The sequence below is a fragment of the Ursus arctos genome, unplaced genomic scaffold (genome assembly GCF_023065955.2).
Source record: "Ursus arctos isolate Adak ecotype North America unplaced genomic scaffold, UrsArc2.0 scaffold_9, whole genome shotgun sequence".
NCBI lineage: Eukaryota > Metazoa > Chordata > Mammalia > Carnivora > Ursidae > Ursus > Ursus arctos.
The window spans coordinates 58,792,134-58,813,145 of NW_026623111.1; the positions used below are offsets into that span (position 1 = coordinate 58,792,134).

The following is a 21,012-nucleotide window of genomic DNA, read 5'->3' on the forward strand; positions in this document are numbered from 1 at the left end:
ACAATAGGGCTGTTTCTCTCTCCAGGGGAAGGAGTGGGGAGGTTCTAATTTCATTCTCTAATTAGAGTTTGGGTCCAAACCACACACCCTAGCAGAAGTTCTTCCTATGAATTAACAATGCTGGCCACACAGAAAGTTGTCTTTTTGCCATAAATTATGCAAAAGACCTACCTTAAGCTGAGATGCCTTTCCTAAGTGTCTGAAGATTTCAATTTTATGCCCACTCATGCTGTTTGGAGGATGACTGCCGTCAGATCATTTAACCTTTTCATGGCCTCTATGTGCTTACCTCCAAAAACAAGGATACATTCGTTGACTCTGAGCAATGGAAGATGGGAGAAAAAGGTATTCTAACTGATCTATCAGTTGCTATACTACATGTCTACCAAAGGAATTTTGACTTTTTTTTCAGATTATATATCAATTTTCATCAAATATTTAGGTCCTAAATATTTTTGACAATAATATAAGATAGAGGTTTCACCAGTCTATAAGCACCTAGTTGTTTTCTTCATTGCTTGCCTTTTTTTTTCTTTGATTTTGTTTTCAGCTTCATTACTTTTAATATTAAATGTTGATGGTGTAAAATGTCATTTTTTACCAAATGAATTAGGAGTAAGATCATAAGTGCCACAAAAAATAATTTTCAGAAAAAAAATATTCATTTATTTAGAACCCTAACTGTACACACACACACTTTGAATAATCAAGTGAAAGAAAAGCCAATGTTTCTCCTTTTATTCTTAATTTATATATTAAGCTGTAAAAGGAAGCAGCAATAAAGATTGCATCAGTTACTATTAAGAATCAGACAATATTTGCTGTGTACTTTCATTCGGTATACTTCATGTTTCCACTAAAGTACGATCATGACATAGAAATGAGATTGCACTGTTTTTTTTGTTGTTGTTGTTGAGCCCTTCAGATGAAGTTAGTATTGAACATCAAATAATACTTATATGTTATACATTAAATATCGTCTGGACTGATTTGCATAATATGTCTGCTTCTCTATTGTATTTTCATTAATTATAAGTACATTCAAATTAAATTGATATCAAAACCCACAGTAATTTTTAGCCTCAACTTCCAACATAATTCACATTACTACATACTTTTAAACAGAAGAAGTTTTAGCAAACATATCCCTTGGAAATAATTCTAAATTGTTCCAACGACTTAATGGCTGACCCTCTTTGTAAAATGTATAGTTATCTTGCACTGTTCACATTTTTAATAAAAAGCAGTAATGTTAAATTTCATATAACATTATTACAAAATTCTATTGATAACCTAAAATGAGAATAACATTCAGCTGTGAGTACCTCTTACTTGCCAGGCATTAAGTATATTTCTTTTCATTTAAGGACTAGAGAACAGTCTTGGAGTCGATGACAATTAAAATATAGAAGAAAGCCTGCTTCCTGTTTGTTTTGAGTCAAACAAGCAGAAATTTGATGGGAGAGTCAAATTTCAAGATGACAGGCTGGTCCTATATACGACACTTGGTATTTTCTTCTAACAACAAAAAATAAAGCACTTGTCCCTTAACTGTTTACTGAAACCGCTTAGGGCACTGCTCCTCCAACGTGGCGACACAGCAGAATTGCCTAGAGTTTTAAAAAATGCCAAAGCCTGTGTCTCACCCCCAGGGGTCCCGCTTTAATTGGTACAAGATGGGGGCTATTCTATCTAATTACTGCTTGGCAATTAGCCATCTGTATGTTATTTTCAACTTTCTACGTTTTATTGGCTGTAAGACCGCGTGGATTGGGCGAGTTCTTGTGCCGAACTGCGTTCTGCATAGCGGTGCTTGCTGGGCAGAAAGGTTGTGGTGCCTCTATTTGCCTTAATCCATTTTCCTCTCTCTTCCTTGCTCTTTCTCTCAGAGGAGGCAAGTAGCAGCAGCGGTCACTGACCATCACTGAGAATACCAAGAAATGAACTCAGCTGCCTCCTGGATGTTTCTGTTCCACTGAGGACTAATTTACCATGCTTTTTTTTTTCTTCCCATTTTCCCCTCCATCCTGCAAAAACTTTTTATTATTTTTTTTGCAAGAAACACACCATGAAGTTATTGCTGAGAAACATAAGCAAAAAGTTTTAGCACAGCGGCTCTGTCTCTTTGGGACACGTTAGAAAATTCTGAAGCAAGCAGAAGCATAGTAAGTGCTTTCTTTCTTTTAAAGCTACTTCTGGGGAGAGGGGAGGCTATTGTAATGGTAAATTTCACTCGGAGAGGAAGAAAGGGTTGATAATCAATCAGAAATTAGGTATTCGCTTGAGATTTTGCAATTCTCTTGCTATATTATAAGATTATTTTAATTTTCTCTGTAAAATATACAGAAAAAAGTTTCGGGGGTGTGTGTGTGTGAGTGAAATAAAAGCGGTCTTGAGACTGGCATAGAAAGAAGTTCTTTTTGTTTTTTGTTTTTTGTTTTCCAAATGGAGTGGGGAGATATATAGCACTGCGGGGCTTCAGTGAGATCCCGGAATCCCAGGAGGAGAATTTACATTCAGAAATGTTGAAGTGAAAAATCCTCCTGGGTCAAGATCTTGGATTTAAGCTCCGAAGAACTTTTTTACGTCTGGAAGAATTCGCTTCTCAAAACCACTCTTTGGTCGGCAAGTATCCTGAAGGATGGAATAAGGTGCTATGAATAGAAGCCCTGCTCTGCTTCAGGCATTTAAAATTTAACTCGAGGGATCATGTGTTGGGCGCGATGAGGACCACAGAGAACTTCGAGGAGACTCCTGCCGCACTAAGCCCTAACAGGACCCCCAAAGGCAGGTACATTTATCTGGAAGCGTTCCTGCAGGGAGGAGCTCCCTGGGGCTTTACTTTGAAAGGTGGCCTGGAGCACGGGGAACCATTAATCATCTCTAAGGTATGTTTCTTTTTGTAACCTTGTCTTTATTGACATTGCTTTTTCAACTTTAAAACTTTGGTCAGATCTGTCCAAAATGCAACCGTAATACCGGGGATTGCCTGAATATTGCTTAATTTGCTGTTGCATACCTTGCAGATTATATCTGGAAATATTTTGTATGGCTTGGCGTTTGAAAGAAAAAAATGTGTGTAGCTCAGTTAGTCTATGAAATCCTGGGGAATAATGTGCTTGCTCAATGGATAATCTCTTTTTGTGAATGAAATAGTGTAAAAGCAGCTACCACATGATCTTTTCAGTTATAAATCAGATTAAAGATTAACAACACGGTGAAGGGGGTGACATGGTATATGCTTAGGAATGTGTGCCTTTATTTAGCATATAACTAGAAAAATATCTGCTCTTTCTCCTGTCCAGTGAAAAAATGTCTAGCATTCCAGAATATTTTAGAATTTCTTTATAATTCTGGAATAATTGGTTACATAAATATTATTTATTGCTTTTTGCACTCTCAGAAAGGAGAGGTCAATCAATTTTGTGTATAAAGCAAATGCAAAACTCCATTTCTGCCTCTTTTCTGTATCTATGTATTTAAACCAATTTTTAAACCTTAGTCATCTGCAACATGCCTCAGTTCTCTTTCTTTGGTATAATTAGGTATACCCACTGAATGAATCCTTTTTATATATTACGCTTAGTATTTCTGCTTTTCTCTTCAACTACAGAGATTAAGAGAGATTACAAAAATTTCTTTTAAAATTTCAGAATATTATCAGTCTAAAACAATAGAACACAAATGCTTTTTACACATATGCATTACTTAAGAAACATTTGTAATTGAGGGGAAAAGTTTTTTAGTTTGAGGGTGGCAAAGGGAGAAATACTCATTTTGCCCAAGCTCTGTTACCTATTTAGGTTAGTTTTCATGTCCTAAAAAACGTGTGTTTTGAGAGAGAGGGAAATGGATTCTTACTGTGAATAATTGGTTTCCAGCAGTCAGCCAAGAGTGTGCAGGATACCTCTGTAAGGTTTGTGACTTTTCCTTGCCTTTTCTAAGAAAACAAAAGATATATGTATACATATGTGTATCGTTAGGAAGGTGTCCAGCTATAAGTCACTGAAAACCTGACTTACAGTGGCCTGCGTAAATCGGGGCTTGTTTTTCTCATACTGCAAGAAGTCTGGAGGTAGGCTGTCCATGCAAAGAGCCACAGCTCAATCCTATCAACATGGACTTCGATGATCTCTCCACTCTGCCATCCCTGTGATCTTGGCTTTTGTCTTCATGGTTACATGATGGCTGCCACACCTCCAGTGTTGCATCTTTATTCTGGGCAGGGTTTTGGCTTTTTGTTTGGAAAGAGACACCCTCTCTAACAGACCTGTGCTTACATCTCATTAACCAGAAGTGTGACACGTCCCCCTCCTCAGAACAATCACTGGCCAAGGGGCCCGAGATTATCATGACTGGTTTAGAGACCAGGCAGGATTTCTTTCCTGGAACCTATCTTTCCTGATGTCAAGGAGTCTCTGCCCACTGTTTGAATATACTGGGGTTGTCCTTTCAAGAAGAAGGAGGAAACGGGTGCTAGGTGGACACTGAGAATGTCTGCCACAAATATAAATATCACTTCTGCATTTTAGAATTCTGGTTTTATACCCAATTTGCCTGGCCTTATGTCAGATATTATGTGTGTACATTGGACGAGAGTTTGCTGTAGGATAGGCCGAATGCTACCACTAATGAGCCACTCTTCTAAGGCTCCCTTTAGTGTGCAGAATGGGGGGGGGTATACTATTATATTATCTCCCTTATTGGAATGTATTGGGATTAAAGGAGACCATGCATTTAGAGAATTTAGCACAGCGCCTGGCACACAAAGGCACTCAAAAAAGATCTTAGCAAAGATTATGGTTATTGTGTTTTATTATTCTAGGGGACATTTGTATTAGGATACCGATTTGGCTGCTGTGCAAAGATCCAAAGTAACAATTGCTTAAACAATACCAGAGTTTCTATCGCTCTCACAAAACAATCTGAGCATAAGCCCAGCTGAAAGATGACTGCGTGATGTCAGAGACCCCAGGTCCTTCTACTTTTTTTACATCCGTCCTAGATGGGATGCCCATCTGCATGGTCAAAGGTGACTTGCCACAACATCTGCTTTCCCGTGAGGAAGAAGTGGGAAAAGGAGACAGACAAGGCAATCGCTTTCTTTTCGAGGTTATCACCTGGGGCAGTCTGCTCTGTCCAGCATGGTGACCACCAGCCCCATCCAGCTGTTTCCATTTCAACGAAAAGTAATGTAAAATCCTGTTCCTCATGCAAACTGGCCACATTTCAAGTGTCACGGCTCTTCAAAGCTCTCATCTGTCTGGTAAACTGATTCGGCCAAGCTCCATTTCTTCCTTCCTCTGAAGTTTTTGTGATTTCATCAAGCTGCATTAGATGGTCTCTCTTCCATACTCTTATAACCTGTGCTTATTACGTGAAATCGTCATTTTTTAGTCATGTTGATGGTCTTCTCAGAAGTGTAAGAGCTTCTTTAGACTGTTTTCATTTCTGCCACATCTAACGCGAGTGGCCCGGTACACAAATATTTGTTGAGTAAACGAGAGGACGTGGGCTTTGTCTCATTTTGTCTTGCATTTCCAGGATCCAGCGGTGTGCCTGGCACAGAATATGTGCTCAGGAACTTCTATTGCATTAGTAAGCCTAGAAGTAACAGAGCAAGAGGCAGGGAGAGGTGGGGAGGTAGGGTCCCATGAGATGAAGATGCCTGGCAGATCTCCAGAGATGGAGCGTGTGTTAGTTTCCCATTGCTGCTGTAAAAATGACCACAGACCGGGGTGCCTGGGTAGCTCAGTCAGTTAGGCATCTGCCTTCAGCTCAGGTCATGATCCCGGGGTCCTGGGATCGAGTCCCACATTGGGCTCCCTGCTCAGTGGGGAGCCCGCTTCTCCCTCTCCCTCTGCCTGCCGACCCCCCTGCTTGTGCTCTCTCTCTCTCTGTCAAATAAATAAATAAATAAATACAATCTTAAAAACATCACCACAAACTTAGTGGCTTAAACCATAGGTCAGAAGTTAGCACAGGTCTCACTGGGCTAAGATCAAGGTGTCAGCAAGGCTGTGTTCCTTATGGGAGCTCCAGGGGAGAACCCGTGTCCTTGCCCTTTCCAGCTTCTAGAGGCTGCCCGCATTCCCTGGCATACAGTCCCCTTCCTCCATCTGCAGAGCCAGCAACGGCAGATTAAGTCCCTCTCACCTTGCATCACTCTGATCTCTAAATTCTGCCTCCCTCTTTCAATGTTAAGGACCCTTGGGAGTACACTGGACCCACCAAGATAATCTCTCTATTTTAAGATCAGCTGACTAACAACCTTAATTCCATCTGCAAACTTCACTCCCCATTGCCGTACAATCTAACATATTCACAGTTTCCAGGGATTAGAATGTGGGTGTCTTTGTAGGGACAGGGTTTGATTTTGCCTGCCACCAAGCACTTGAGCACTGATCAAAGTCCATATAAGTAAGACCATGTCAGAGCTGAGACTGATGTGAAATTTAATGGCTGATCGTGCATTCTTGGACAATGCAAAAAGTGCATACCACCTCATATATTGGTAGCCAGATGTCTACTATTCCCCCATTGTAGGGGAAGGGAAAGGAGAGTACACATTGAATCATACATGGGAAAGGCACGTACAGTTATACAAAAGCAGTTATAAGCTGTCGGGTATGGGCGGCAATATAATGAATGAAGTATTTTTTTCTTTAGGAGAATGAACAGGGGAAGGAACTACAAAAGGGTGGCAATAAAAGAAATCATTTTCAAATCTTTTTCTTTGAGGTTTAATGTCCTTAAAAAGGAAAGGTGGGGTTGAGGAAAGAGCCTCTGTAATCTCTGAGCTTCAAAAGGAAAGGGCAACTTTTTTTTTTTAGTAGTGATTGTATGCGGAGGCTCAAGTAATTCAATAGTTCAGGAAGCTGGCAGCATGATTTTATTATGACTCACGCTGCATGGTGGCTGAGAAAAGCGGTTCCACCTGCAGTCGGGACGCACCTGCTCCAGGGTTCAGAAATCAAGGAACAAGTGTGATAACAATACACCACCACAACTGATGACACTCACGGAGCTCTTACGACGTGCCACACTCTATTCCAAGACATCCGCGTGTGTTAACTCATTTAATTTCCAGAGCTCCACGAGGAAGGCAACGGAGTTTGCAAAATGATCCATAAGAAACTGAGACATGGTATTTGCGTAACTGTCTGCAGCTCTCGCAGCTAGTGAGTGACAGAATCCGAATTTGAATCCAGGTATTCTGATTCCCCGGGGTCCCTGCACTTCACACACGATGCCATTCAGTCGTCATTGCCTACCAAGCGGTTGGCTCTGTCTAGATTCTAGAGCCATTATTTGGGTAAAATATGGGATTGGTCTTTAGTTAGATATATTTTAAAATTTATTAGAGGAAAACAGTCTTTAAAAAATGACAATAGCACAACTTAGTCCCATAAGTATCATAAAATAGGTATGACTATTGCTCAAGCAACCCTTTCAAAGTAGTTCAACAGCCGTAGAGGGAGGAGTCACTTCCCAGTTCTTAACAAGTATCTTTGTGGCATCTTCACCTGGAGAGGCACCCTTCTGTGCCCCCACACATGGCCTTCTGAAGAAGCCGTTGCTCCGGGCTCTTACGTCATCGACACATCAGAACACGGATTCCTGATTCCTGCTGCCCTGAGGGGCGTCTTTGCTCTAGCCGGACTCTCTGTGCATAAACCCTGTGGTTCCATCTCCCACACCGTCACCGTCTCTGGAGCTCCTCCTCCTGCCTATAACACCATCATCTTCCTGCTGTCAGTCTGACACAGCCTTCCTCTAGGCCTTGTCTACCGAGGCTCGGCTCACTAACCCTATCCCGTCCCCATCTTCCCATTCTTCCTCTATAGGTGAAGTCAGAGGCGTCCTCAAACATACATCTCCAGGCTTCCTGTTGGCTGACACTACTCAGATGTTTAAATGGGTTCTTCTAGTCTTAGTGATTTGATCTAATCCGTGAGTCCTCTTTATTATTCCTCCTCATCCAAAACATCCCAATCCACTTACCATTTTATTTATTTATTTTATTTTATTTTTTTAAAGATTTTATTTATTTATTAGAGAGAGAGACAGCCAGCAAGAGAGGGAACACAAGCAGGGCGAGTGGGAGAGGAAGAAGCAGGCTCCCAGCAGAGGAGCCTGATGCGGGGCTCGATCCCAGAACGCCAGGATCACGCCCTGAGCTGAAGGCAGATGTTTAACGACTGAGCCACCCAGGTGGCCCTTGACTTACCATTTTAAAGTGAAATGAACTAGGGGTGCCTGAGTGGTGCAGTCAATTAAGTGCCTGACTCTGGGTTTCAGCTCAGGTGGTGATCTTGGGGTCATGAGATCGAGTCCTGCGTCGGGCTTCATGCTCAGTGTGGAGTCTGCTTGAAACTCTCTCTCCTTCTGCTTCTGCCCCTCCCCCACTAAAATAAATAAATAAATCTTTAAAGTGAAATGAACTGCTTTACTGCACAGTGAGAAACCTGAGAAATATCAGTAGTCGCTAGGTTAGGAAATTACTTGTTTAGACTGTAGTTCAATTGTCTGAATGATCACGTTGAGATTTCCTCGTTTCTGGATTTTCTATATCATCCATCTAGATTTAGCACTTCCCAACCTTCTAGCTTCCTTAGGGCCCCTCGGTTTCAACACACCAGCAGCAGCCATACCATCTCTCTTGGCCCATTTCTTCTGCACTGAAGCTGATTTACTAGTTCTTCAGCCATGGTCCCTCAGCTCAACTTGAAATAGATTTTTAGGCAGCTCCCCAAGATCTTGGGCTGGTTGATTTAGTTCACCCCAAAGTCATCTTTTTTATTTCCCTCTAAGTACCAAGCTAGGTCAGTTTGTTATTGACCTTTTAACAGAACCAATTCTTTCTGAGTTTCTTTTCTTCCTGTTCCTGTTTTTCCTTTTTTTTTTTTTTAAAGCATTCTTTATTTTTTTTTTAAGATTTTATTTATTTATTTGACAGAGATAGAGACAGCCAGCGAGAGAGGGAACACAAGCAGGGGGAGTGGGAGAGGAAGAAGCAGGCTCATAGTGGAAGAGCCTGATGTGGGGCTTGATCCTGGAACACCGGGATCACGCCCTGAGCTGAAGGCAGACGCTTAACCGCTGTGCCACCCAGGCGCCCCCTGTTTTTCCTTTTAACATCCTTTGCCCTTCCTGCCAGGGGAGTCTCCTCTCTCTGCTATCCTGAAACCATTCGTTTGTTCCCTCAAATTTACCCCTGTCCTGCATTTGCACAAATTCCTCCTTGCTCTCATCTCTCCAACACCTTCATTCACACCATTTTCTGACACAGCTAGTGGTTTGCATCTGGCATCTTGCCAATAAATTATAATCTCTTTAAAGCCAAATGAGGTCTGCTCATGCTGCGTGTTCTGCTTTTCCTAGCAAAGTACTTCCCGTTTCATACACAGTGAATGCTTAATAAATGTGAAATGATTTATAGGATTTTAGAGCCACGAAGAATCTCAACAATCATTCAATCCAACTTCCTCATTACACAGAAAGAAAGCTGAGACTCACTAAAGTTCGTTTATTTGCCAAGATGGTTACTGCCTTAGCAAACAAATTGTGTGTGTGTGCATGTGTGTGTAAAGCTCAACTAGTGAGGATTTCTGGTTGTGCCATTTACACTTTCAAATGAATCCTAGATCCTGTTATGCTATTAATTTCTAGAAGTTAAGGATTTTTCCCCCTCCTACCCCTCCTCCCTCCCTCTTCACTTCCTTCCTTCTTTTCTTTCTGTTATCCACAGTGTTTAAACTATGCACAACGATGACTATGAAAATATATTAATGAATGAAGAGAAAGATCAATGAATACCAGAGAGAATCTTCTTTAAAAATATTTGTTAGAAAGATGTACAAATGAGATACTAGAAAAACCTCTTTTAAAAAATAAGGCAAGTAGGTTGAGTTTGGTTCTTCATTTAATGATGTCTTGCACATACCTAATGTTTGGTAAATGTTTGTTGAGTTGATTAGATTGGAAAAAACAGAAATTCATGGTTTTAATTTAACCTTTTAGAAATTACCTAATTTAGAAATTGCTTCAAGTGTTGTGTCCTTTTTTGTCACAAACTAAGCTCACGATCCCATCAATGTTGTTGGAAATAACTTTATTCAAGTAGCATGCTGAGGTGGTATGTCAAATGGATACTAACATTGGTAAGAATTCTGCTTTCTTTCAAAGGTAATAGATTTTCAAGGCATTGCCTCCTATGCAGGGAACACAACTTACGGAATATTTGTCTGTCTCATTTTAATGAACCCACAATGTGACTGGAGACACATAATGAGAGACTTCCTATCCATCTTTGAAAAAAAACAAAACCCCAAAGAACATTCTGGGTCTTAACTATCCCGTAGACCGATTTTTCCACATCTCTCCCTTTGATGTATTTCCAAGCAGCGAACATCTTGATCCAAAGAGCCGCAGAGCTGGTGTTCTCCCTGGTCCATCCATCTTCATGCTCTGACATCCCAGCCCCTTCTCAATGAGGGGAAGTGAGGCCAAGTCTCTCTGCCCAGTCTAATCACTGTTTCCCCCATCTTCTAATGACTTTCCCCACAAAAGATAACTTGTGTATCTCAAGCCACTGAATGGAAGGGACAGTTCTTTCCTGCCTTCAGAGGAGGCTTTTCTAATTTGGCAGACGGATGTGCAGAACACTCAGTCCTGGGCATCTAAGCCTGAATTTGCTCTTACGTCAATCGCTTTTTTTCATTCCTCAGCCGTCCACACATCTATTCATTATATCCTTCTCCATTTTCAATTGCGTTTTATCTTAGAGATTTATGGTATTTATCAAAAGAGTTTATTTTTCAATGCTCTTTGTTATTTTTCTTTGCTTTTTGTGATTTCTGTTATCTTACCTTTTTTTTTTTTTTTTCCACTTTAGGCAAGGCTGTCCAGTGTAGAACAATACACATTCCAGATGATGTAGGGCTTGGAGTGAAAATGAACATTTCATTTCTACCATAGTCTCTACTGGCTATGTGACTGTGGGGAGTAACTTAGCTTTGCTCAGCCGCGGTCTCCTCATCTTTGAAAATGAAACATTCTACCCTAATGGAGTTGTTATCCAATGAGTTAAGCTAAACAGTGCTTGGAAATGACAAAACACAATCCAGAATCTAGTTATGATGCTATGGACCAGTGGGAGAATAGTAGGTATCAAACAGGAGTTAGCAACCCAGATAGCAAAGATGATATTTGACTGAGTTCTGTATCCTGGTAACACTCACTACCTCACAGTGAAACACTGAGCAGATAATTCTCCGCCCTCAGGGAGCTTATATTCTGGTAGAAAGAGAGTGGCAATAAATATGTTCATCCATGATAATTTCAGCATTGGTTAGTTTTATTAAAAAACAAACAATATGATGGGTTCCAGAGTGGTAGCATTTGTGGGGTAGAGGTACGAGAAGCAGGGTTCACTTTAAATAGGTGGCCAGAGAGGAGTTTTCTGCTAAGATCACATCTGAGCTAAGACCTGATGAATGAAAAATACAAAATCAGACCCATGAAGAGGTTTGTAAGCTGGGCTAGGCAGGAGAGTCTTGAATGTTCAAAACAAAAGTAAGTCTGTTCAGATGCTATAACCGAGTACCATAGTCAGAGTGCTTTATAAACAACAGAAATTTATTTCTCATGGTTCGGGAGACTGAGAAGTCCAAGATCAAGGTGCCCGCAGACTCGCGGTCTGGTGAGGGCTTGCTTCCTGGTACACAGAAGGCCATCTTCTCACTGTGTCCTCAGATGGCTGAAGGGGTGAGGGAGCTCTCTGGGGTCTGTTATAAGAGCACAAGTCTCACTCATGAAGGCCCCACTCTCATGACTTAGTCACCTCCAAAGGCCCCAACCTCCAAATATTATCACATTGGGGGAATAAGTTTCAACATATGAATTCAGGAGGGGGGAGGGCACATAATCTGTCTACAGAAGTAAGCAAGGGAGAGAGTGGTATGATATGAAAATGGAAAGATAGTCAGGAGTCAGATCATGTCGGACCCTGTAGGTTGTGGGAAGGACCTTGGACTGGGTTTCAGTACAGAGTGTGAGGGTACATCACATCACGTGTCTTCCTCTGTGTATGGTCAGATGGACTGATGGCGTGTATTTAAACCTTGGGTGATTTTTAGTGCTGGCTCTTAAAGCCACCTTCTCTTCTCTCTTTCATATGAGTTTCTAAGGTACATCTTGGGTCTACATCAGGACAGGGCCTTCCAAAAGACAACAGTCAAAATTTATTATCATTTATAGAGTGATATTCAAATAAATGGCAAATATTCTTTTTTTGATTAGTTGGGAGATGTTTATCTTTCTCTACCCAGAACTGTTGATCTCTTGGGTGGTTTATCATCTCAAGCCAACAAGATCTACTGGGGTTGATTTGTAATAGTAATATGACTAACTTACTTGAGGTCCTGCTCTGTAACAGGCATGCTAGCTCATGTAAGCTTCACAAAACTCTGTGGGGTAGAGGTCCCGTTATTTCCCTCTTATAGATAAACAGGAAGCGGGCAGCAGGTCATGAAACTAGTTAGGTGCTAATCTCAGACTTTTTAAAATGTAAGCCTGAAAAATACCTTCGAAAGTAAAAGTTGCATTGTCATTTTGTAGCTCCAAAGAATACTTCCATCTCCTTCATCCCAAGTTACGATCAACTGGTAGAGGGAGTCGATGTGCAAACTGTGGGAAAAAGTCAGGCAGCCCAGTGGCATCTTGCAAGTAGCTTGTACCATGAAATGAGGAGCATACCTGAGATGGCTACCTCAGGAATTAAATTGGACTCCCCATATCTTCCCAGACCCTGCTTCCTGCCTTTTACTTCTGCAAGGTTCTAACACTGGTCTCAGTTCACCCCTCTGATTGTTGATTTTCATCTGGGATCTTGTTGTATTTCGTCTTAAGATGCAGTCATCAACAGTGCCTTTGTTTCTCTCTCATGCCCTTTTCTCCTTAGTTGACTTAAACTCCTGCTCCCCATCAGCCTGAACCCTGGGCTTATCTCTTGGGCTGGATATATTCCATCACCTGGATAGGCATGATAGATAAAATCTAGACTCTCAAATCAGGCCAGTTACCCAAGGAGAAACACTGACTAAATGAACATGAAACAGTCTAAAGCTAACAGGGCCTGGATCCCATTAGTACAGGAGGCTTGAGGTTCATGCTGATAGAGCACTGGTTTTCTGGGGGTACTCTAAGTTAATGCCTTCCAACACAGTGAAGAGATCAACACCAGACAGATGGTCTTCCATGGAGGAGTGTCCATTGTACCAAACTTTATTTTGTTTGTCCTTTTCTAGCTCTTGCTTACCTTATAATATAAATAAACTATTGTATATTTGCATATCACTCCATAATCTCCAGGGCTCTTCCGACTTGGTCTCTTGCTTAGCTGACTCTCTCCATCCTTAACCTGTCTGCTCTGGTTGCATGACTCTCATTAGCACCCACCCTCCCTGAAAGGCGTACTTTCTAGCTCTCCTAGTAGTATGTTCACTTGGCATAATCCTGGGACCTCCACACACAATTGCTCAAAGCCACTGCTGCCTAGTAGTGTCCTCGCTCAACTGGTCTCATCCCTCACCCATTCTTAGCTCCTGGCAACAGTTCAGACAGCTCTGAGAATTCTAAAGATCTCAAGATTAAAGATAACTATGACATGAATTTGGAATTAACACACAGACAATTTAAATGGAATAAGCGTTCTTCAGGTTAGCTGGACTAAGTGCCCAGCACTTTGGGGATTAAATCGTATCCTAAACCGCACATTTGCTAGAAGGTAGTAAGAAAGAATAAACTTCTAGAAGTAATTATCTTACCCCTTTGCTTTAAAAAGTTGACACTTTTAATGGAAGAGTTTTGTAGGCATAATTTAAGCTTTATTGTCTTATGTGTGGTCAGTCCTCTGACAAGTTCATATTTTTTTTTAGGCCTCGTCTCAGGGAAACTGGGAAGTGAGCTGCTGGAATTCAGACACGGATCTGGCTGGGCTCCAGCAATAAATACGCACATTGGGTGTGAGATAGGATAGTAAAGGAATAGAACAGTGAGTAAATGTGGGGAAACAAGTTTGTAGAAAATACTTGACACTTTCCTCTTATTCCTTGACTTTTTTGGGAGGTAGGGGGTGATTTTTCATATTTTCACTTCTGAGCAACAGAACAAAAGCCACACAGCCATCGACCATAGTATGAGCAGCAGGAAAGTGAGTCAGTCTTGCTCTTCAGGATGACATTAGGGTCGCATCCTGGGGCTCGAGACTCAGCATTTACAATTAAATTAGTTGCAGGCAGTATCTTGAAAGAACTATGAACACAGCTTTCTAAACATATGTAAGTCGATGCATTTGACCTTTATGAAGAAAGTGTAGCGTGGACCCTTCCAGTGTGCCGGGTGTAGTGCGGATTTCTGAACCAAGGCACTAAAGTACTGCAGTCACCTTTCCTCTTTACAAGAGAAGGCAAGATAAAGCGGGGAGGACCGCAAGGGGAAAGAAGGATATGGACACGTAATAGCGATATTTATACTTACTCAGTTTCTGCTGTGGGGCAGATACTCTGTTAAGTTCTTTTATTTATGGTTTTATAGAATGAGATTTGATTTGACATATGAAAGAAGATTTTTCATAAATGATGGAGCCTGGATTTAAAACTATTTCATGCGTTCACTAACATATTTGGTCCATACATTATTTATTGAATGCCTAAAATATGACAGCATTTGGGAAAACAACAGCAAACGAGATCTCTGCACCCAAAGGGCACATGTTCTCTGTTTCTTTTTCTACCCCTTGAGGCTGACCCAGTCCCTGCCACACCACATTCCCTCACTTTTCACTTCTGGATATGTTGGCTGAACTGCCACCTGTTGGCAACCACATTTCTTGGCTTAAGGACTTTATTTTCCTCCCCTTTGCCACCTGCTTAAGGACTCTGGGAACAACCCTCAACCTGTCACCGAGTTGAGTTGGTAAACGGTCCAGGCTCTCTCATCCCTTGGATGGGTAACTCTGAGTGGAGTGGTTTCCACGAGCTCCTGGAGTTGCCCTGGAAGAATCAAGCTGCGCTGGCTCATGGTTGTAGATGCTTGAAAAGGCATCTATGTGGACTGCCTTCCTTCTCTTGCCTCCCTTACCCACTACCCTCTCAGTTTGCTTCACTTTCCGGATAAACTAGTACTTGTGTTTGAATTCTTGTCTCAGAGTCTGCTTCTGAGGAAACCCAAACCAAGATGACCACCATGTGGGGAATGCCTACCAAGTAAGAGCCAGATCCTAAAGTCTAATGTACATCTGATTCCAAAGTCTATGGTCTTCCCATTTTGCCATGGAATTCAAGTCAGAGGGCTCCTGTAGTATCGTAGACCTACGTTTCCTTGGGTGCTAAGAAAAGGAGAAATTCATTCTTGGGTAGAATGTTTTGTAATTACCTCTTTCATCTTCTGCCCTTTCCCAGGACTGCCTTTCTCTTTCTCCACTGAATGGGTTGATGAGTCACACTGTTTTCATCATCACTTCTCTTATCTGTACAAATCAAGCACCAGAAAGTTTCTCCTCCCCTCTGAGAGGGCAATCCAGTGTCTCTTGTTCTGCAGATTCCTTTTTTCTCTAGGCTCTGCAGGTTACTGGTTAGGGAAAATGTGCTCCCCTGAGCAGAATAGCCAGAGACAAAGAATATCTAATTCTTTTGGAGCTCTCTGAGTATAGTTTCTTTTCTAGAATTTTATTTCTGTTGCTTCTCTTCTTTCTCAATTCATACAATAAACGTAGCACAAGAAGGAAGTGGACAACGTACTGCTTTTTAGTCCAGCATATTTGACATTAAATCATGGCAGTGGAATGAGGTTTGGCACCTAAGCAAGCAATACAATATAACATAATTTCGAATCCATCCCGACCTCAAAATAACACAATAACTTCAACACTAAAATACAGTGTTTTAAAGTAACTTGTACCACTGCCAAATTCAATACAAGAAGCTTCTTTTGAAGCTGGTTCCCCTCAGTATGAATATTCTTTGACTCCCTATGTTGTCCTTTCCCAGTTTCCTTGTTTTTTGCTTGAGTTCACTGAAGACTGACAAACTGTAGCTTCATGTGACAGCCATTAGTCTGCCTTAAACCTCAGCTTGATCTTGAACGGCTAGAATAATGAATAGATTTTATGTAATATAATTCATGTTGTCAGCTATATGAAATTGGCCATTCAAGAGAAGAAATATGCTTCCAGTCCTCTCCTTTCTCAATTCATACTCAAATATAACAATGCAAAAGGCATTATTCCTTTTTCAGTTTATTCAGAGTTCAGGTTCTGAACTCTGAATAATAGAGCAATAAACTTACACTCTATTAAAAAAGAGCACGTGAGGAAGGTATTTGCCTCTTTGTATGAGTAGGAGTTAACAAGCATTTTTAAAAATCATGTTTGTGTGTATTCAAGCACAGAGAGAGGCATTTCATTATAATGAGGGAGGTCTTGGCAAGTCAGTGTTCATTTTAACTTCATGGTGTTGATCGCGGAACACATTTATGCCTCCTCTAACTGCAGGGAGCCTGTGGAATAGAAAATAGATTCAGAAAGTGCTACAGAAGAAAATTACCTCCCATCTTCCCATCTCTGAAGCAGGGCAAAAATTCTTCTGTCAAAGTTCCTTGGTTTGTCCTATTTATGCTGTCATTTCATGGAGGTTAAAAATATACCTTGCTATACATTGCCGGTGAGAATATCCAATGGTGCAGCCACTTTGGAAAAACATATGGTGGTTTTTAAAAAATTTTAAATGTTAAAATGTTAAAAACAGAGTTACCCTATCACCCAACAATTATACTTCGAAGTAGATACTCAAGAGAAATGAAAACATGTCTGTAAAAAGACATACTCAAATGTTCGTGGCCTCGCTGTTTACAACAGTCGCAGAGTGGAAAAAATCCAAAGATCCCTCAACTGGATAAACAAAATATGGAATCGCTATATAATGGAACACTATTTGAGGGAAAAAAAAAGAACTGAATAGTGAAAGAAGTTACGACATTGATTAACCTCAAAAATATTATGCTCAGTTAGAGAAGCCAGACACACACACAAATACATATATGATGCAATTCTGCTTATACGAGAGCCAACAAAGGCAAATCTATGGGGACAGACACTAAATTTCTTTCTGCGTGAGGCTGAGGATGGGAATAGAGAGTGACTATCGATGAGTACAAAGTTTCTTTCTGAGGTCATGGAAATGTCCTAAAGTAGATCACAGCGATGATTCCACAGCTCTTTATATTAAAATCCATTGAATGGTAAGGAAAAAGCCACTTTTATTCTGTTAATAAAAAGTGAGAAGGAACAGGGCGCCTGGGTGGCTCAGTCGGTTAAGCATCCGCCTTTGGCTCAGGTCATGATTCTGGGGTCCTGGGATCAGGTCTCACATCAGGCTCCCCGCTCGGCGGGGAGTCTGCTTCTCCCTCTCCCTCTGCCCCTCCCCCCTGCTTGTGCTTGCACGCGCTCTCTCTCTCAAATAAATAAGTAAATAAGTAAATCAGATCTTCTAAAATATGAGAAGGAACAAAAAAAGAGAAAGATAGAAAGTAAATAAGAATCACAAAGTAGATTATTACTCACTATGTATTGATTTAATTAACTAAAATTTAAAGTAGTAGAGAAAGACGACCAAAATGAAGGTCTAAAAAACATAGCAGAGTTCTAATTACTTAGAGAAACAGGAAAATCTAAAAAGTTGTTCATAAGTCAGTTTAGGGAATGAGAGAGAATATGCCACATTCAGAAGACCTAGGCAGTGGCTTCTAGGATTTTCTCTGAAGGAAGAATAAAGAATGCCTTTCTCATTATCAGGATCTTAAATCTCTATGTTTAATTTTGCCCATGTTTTGAATACCACATGTCTTTGGAGGAATGAAGGTGCAGTGTCCTAGGAAAGCAAAATAATGTAAAATATGAAATTTTTTGCTAAATTACTGAGGATAGAATTTCATTCTCAGTGGGGTTTGAGGACACACAGGCATTTAACATTGTGACAAAAAACAGTTATGTTACAGAAGGGTAAGGTGTGCTGGCAATTCAAGCTTGAGAAATTCTTATTCATTGAGACTATAGACATTTAGGGAATTCTTACCACATTGGGGTTATAAAGGTGAATAAGCTGTTAAACTAGTTAGATTATGAAGAAGGGAAAGAAGCATTTCAGGGTGAGGGGTGAGAAAGCATGTCACAAGGGCCATCTTACACTTTGTGAAGTCACGTGGGGCCATGGGCCACCCGAGAGCAGGAGCTTCTTGATCACTAACGATGCCCAGTTGTGCGTCCTGACGTGTGGTACCTGCCTTGGCTATCCACTGTGACTTCTAATGGGCACCCTTGACATGGGGGAGAAGAGGTGGTGGCGGGGGAGGAAGAATCTCTCAAAAGTCTACAAAATCCCCTGCTATCCTCCATTCTAGTTCCTGCTGATCAAAGCTTTCTCAGATCCAAGGGACCTCTAGCGAATGTATACATGTACAGTTGCTGAAGTGCAGTGGAAAGAGATGGTGGATAGCTCTTGTGCAATTAACTAATCAATAATTATCTATTTTTTTTCTGTTATGGTTTCTAGTTCTCCCATGCACTAGACTTCATTCAGAAGTGTGTACTTGAATGGTATAAATCCCACTTTCCTGTTGACAATTTACTTTTGATTTTTCTTTTCTTTTTTTTTTTTTTTAAGATTTTATTTATTTGACAGAGATAGAGAGAGCCAGCGAGAGAGGGAACACAAGCAGGGGGAGTGGGAGAGGAAGAAGCAGGCTCATAGCGGAGGAGCCCGATGTGGGGCTCGATCCCATAACGCCAGGATCACGCCCTGAGCCGAAGGCAGACGCTTAACGACTGCGCCACCCAGGCGCCCCAGACTTTGGATTTTTCTAGCGTTTATAACTGACACAGAAGCAAAGAGATGGTGGTTGGGCTGTTGGTAGGAAATCACTGCTGATAAGGAAGTGGGATAATGAGAGAAAGACTGGAAAGCGATCTAGTGCGGCTTTAGAAAAATACAATTTTTTCCCGTTTTCTTCTGGGGAAAAAAATCCTCCACCAGGTAAATATTTAAAATAGTTCATAGTACTAAGGCTGGGAATGTTTGCTTTGCAACGTAGCGGCAGTTTCACAACCAGAAATTTTAAGACCTTGAAGAATTCTAAAAAAAAAAAAGAAGAAGAAGAAGAAAAAGTTTATAGTAGAATAACTAGAAAAATAATCCAGCCAGGTGACTAGATATAAGGTCATTTTTTTAAAAAGCCAGGATTTCCCCTATGAAAATGCAATAATAATAAGAAGAAATAATGGGGGAGGGGGACCCATTTTTAATAGTGAGAAGAAATAAAAATTGCCTAGGAAAAAACTTAGCTATAAATGTTCAGTACTTTTTGGTAAAAACTAAAAACTTTATTGAGGGACATGAAAAAAGACATGACCAGGGGCGCCTGGGTAGCGCAGTCGTTAAGCGTCTGCCTTCGGCTCAGGGCGTGATCCCGGCGTTCCGGGATCGAGTCCCACATCGGGCTCCTCCGCTATGAGCCTGCTTCTTCCTCTCCCATTCCCCCTGCTTGTGTTCCCTCTCTCGCTGGCTGTCTCTATCTCTGTCGAATGAATAAATAAATAAAATCTTTAAAAAAAAGAAAAGAAAAGAAAAAAGACATGACCAAATGGAAAAATATGACATGGTCTAGGATGGGGAAATTAAATATCATCAAGACCTTAGTTCTTCTCAAATTAATCCTTCAAATTCCAAAAATTTCCAAAGGCATGTTTTGGCAGAATAAAAAAAATTAGCTATTTTTTGGAGAAAAGATAAAAATAACGAGTGAAGAATTTCTCTAAGCAAATATTAATACTTATTATAAAGCTATGGTATTTTGAAAGTATGGTTCTCCAAGGGAAATACATTTTCACAAATACATTTTCACAAAATGACTTGTACAGAAATGTTTGTAGCAGTTGTATTGCTAATAGCTCCCAACTAGAAACAATCGAAGTGTCTGACCGTGAGAAACGGCTAAAGAAATTGTGGTATATCCACACACTGGAACACGACTCAACCATAAAAAGGAATAAACTACATGCAACAAAATGGATGAACTGCCAAAACATTGTGCTGAGTGAAAGAAAGCAGTACATAGTACAGGCTGAATTATTCCATTTATGTGAATTTTTAGAACTGGAAAGTCTAATCACTGGTGAAAGAAATCAGAACAGTGATTGCCTCCGTGGAGGAGGTGGTTGGGGACTGACTGAGACACACAACATCTTTCTGGGTGAGGGAAATGTTTTATATCTTGATAGCTGTACGGCTTTCTAGATGTATGCTTTGTCAAAACTCATTGAATTGTTCCCTTAAGATGTGCATTTTGCTTTACATAAATGACACTTTATGATACTTTAAAGTGTGAGGCAGGAACAAATTGACTGCCCACGGGCACCATGGAACAAAATGAAAAATTTAGAAATGAATCTACTGTCTAGATAAAAATTTAGTATATGATCAAAGAAGAATTTTAAATCAGTAAGTAAGGGTGGATGGGGGGAAGGATTATTTAATAATGTCGGAACCAGGAAAGATAAAAACGGGACCTACTTCATTCCTAATACCAAAATAAAGCCAATGTCTATTATTAATAGACATAGTAATTAAAATAAGTATGAATTTATATTTCTATATAAAAAGTGAAGTAAATTTATTTCTTGTATTTCTCTATTTTTTGAGTTCTTGTAGCAAGCACACTTTTCAAAATGTTTTGACTATGCTAAAATATACATAACAAAATTTACCATTTTAACCATTATTATGTGTATATTTCTGTGTCACATTGTTGTTCAACCATCACCAACCAGCATCCAGAATTCTTCATCTTCCCAAACTGAAACTCTGTACTCACTAAGCAACTTCCCATTTCCTCTCTTCCCAACCCCGGGCAACCTCTCCTCCCAATTCTACTTTCTGTCTCTATAAATTTGACTAT

The 21,012-nt window shown here is 40.5% G+C and overlaps 1 protein-coding gene across 3 annotated transcripts in view; it reads left to right on the forward strand.

Annotated features, from left to right (window-relative positions):
- Positions 1-82: 82 nt before the first annotated feature.
- SHROOM3 (shroom family member 3) overlaps positions 83-21,012 on the forward strand; it is a 306,920-nt gene continuing 285,990 nt past the window's right edge. For all 3 annotated transcript variants that reach the window (XM_044388149.3, XM_044388150.3, XM_044388153.3), the window contains exons 1-2: positions 83-2,165; positions 2,452-2,888. In XM_044388149.3, the coding sequence (XP_044244084.2) occupies positions 2,724-2,888 (165 nt within the window). In that variant the 5' untranslated portion in view covers positions 83-2,165; positions 2,452-2,723. The remainder of the gene's footprint in view (positions 2,166-2,451; positions 2,889-21,012) is intronic.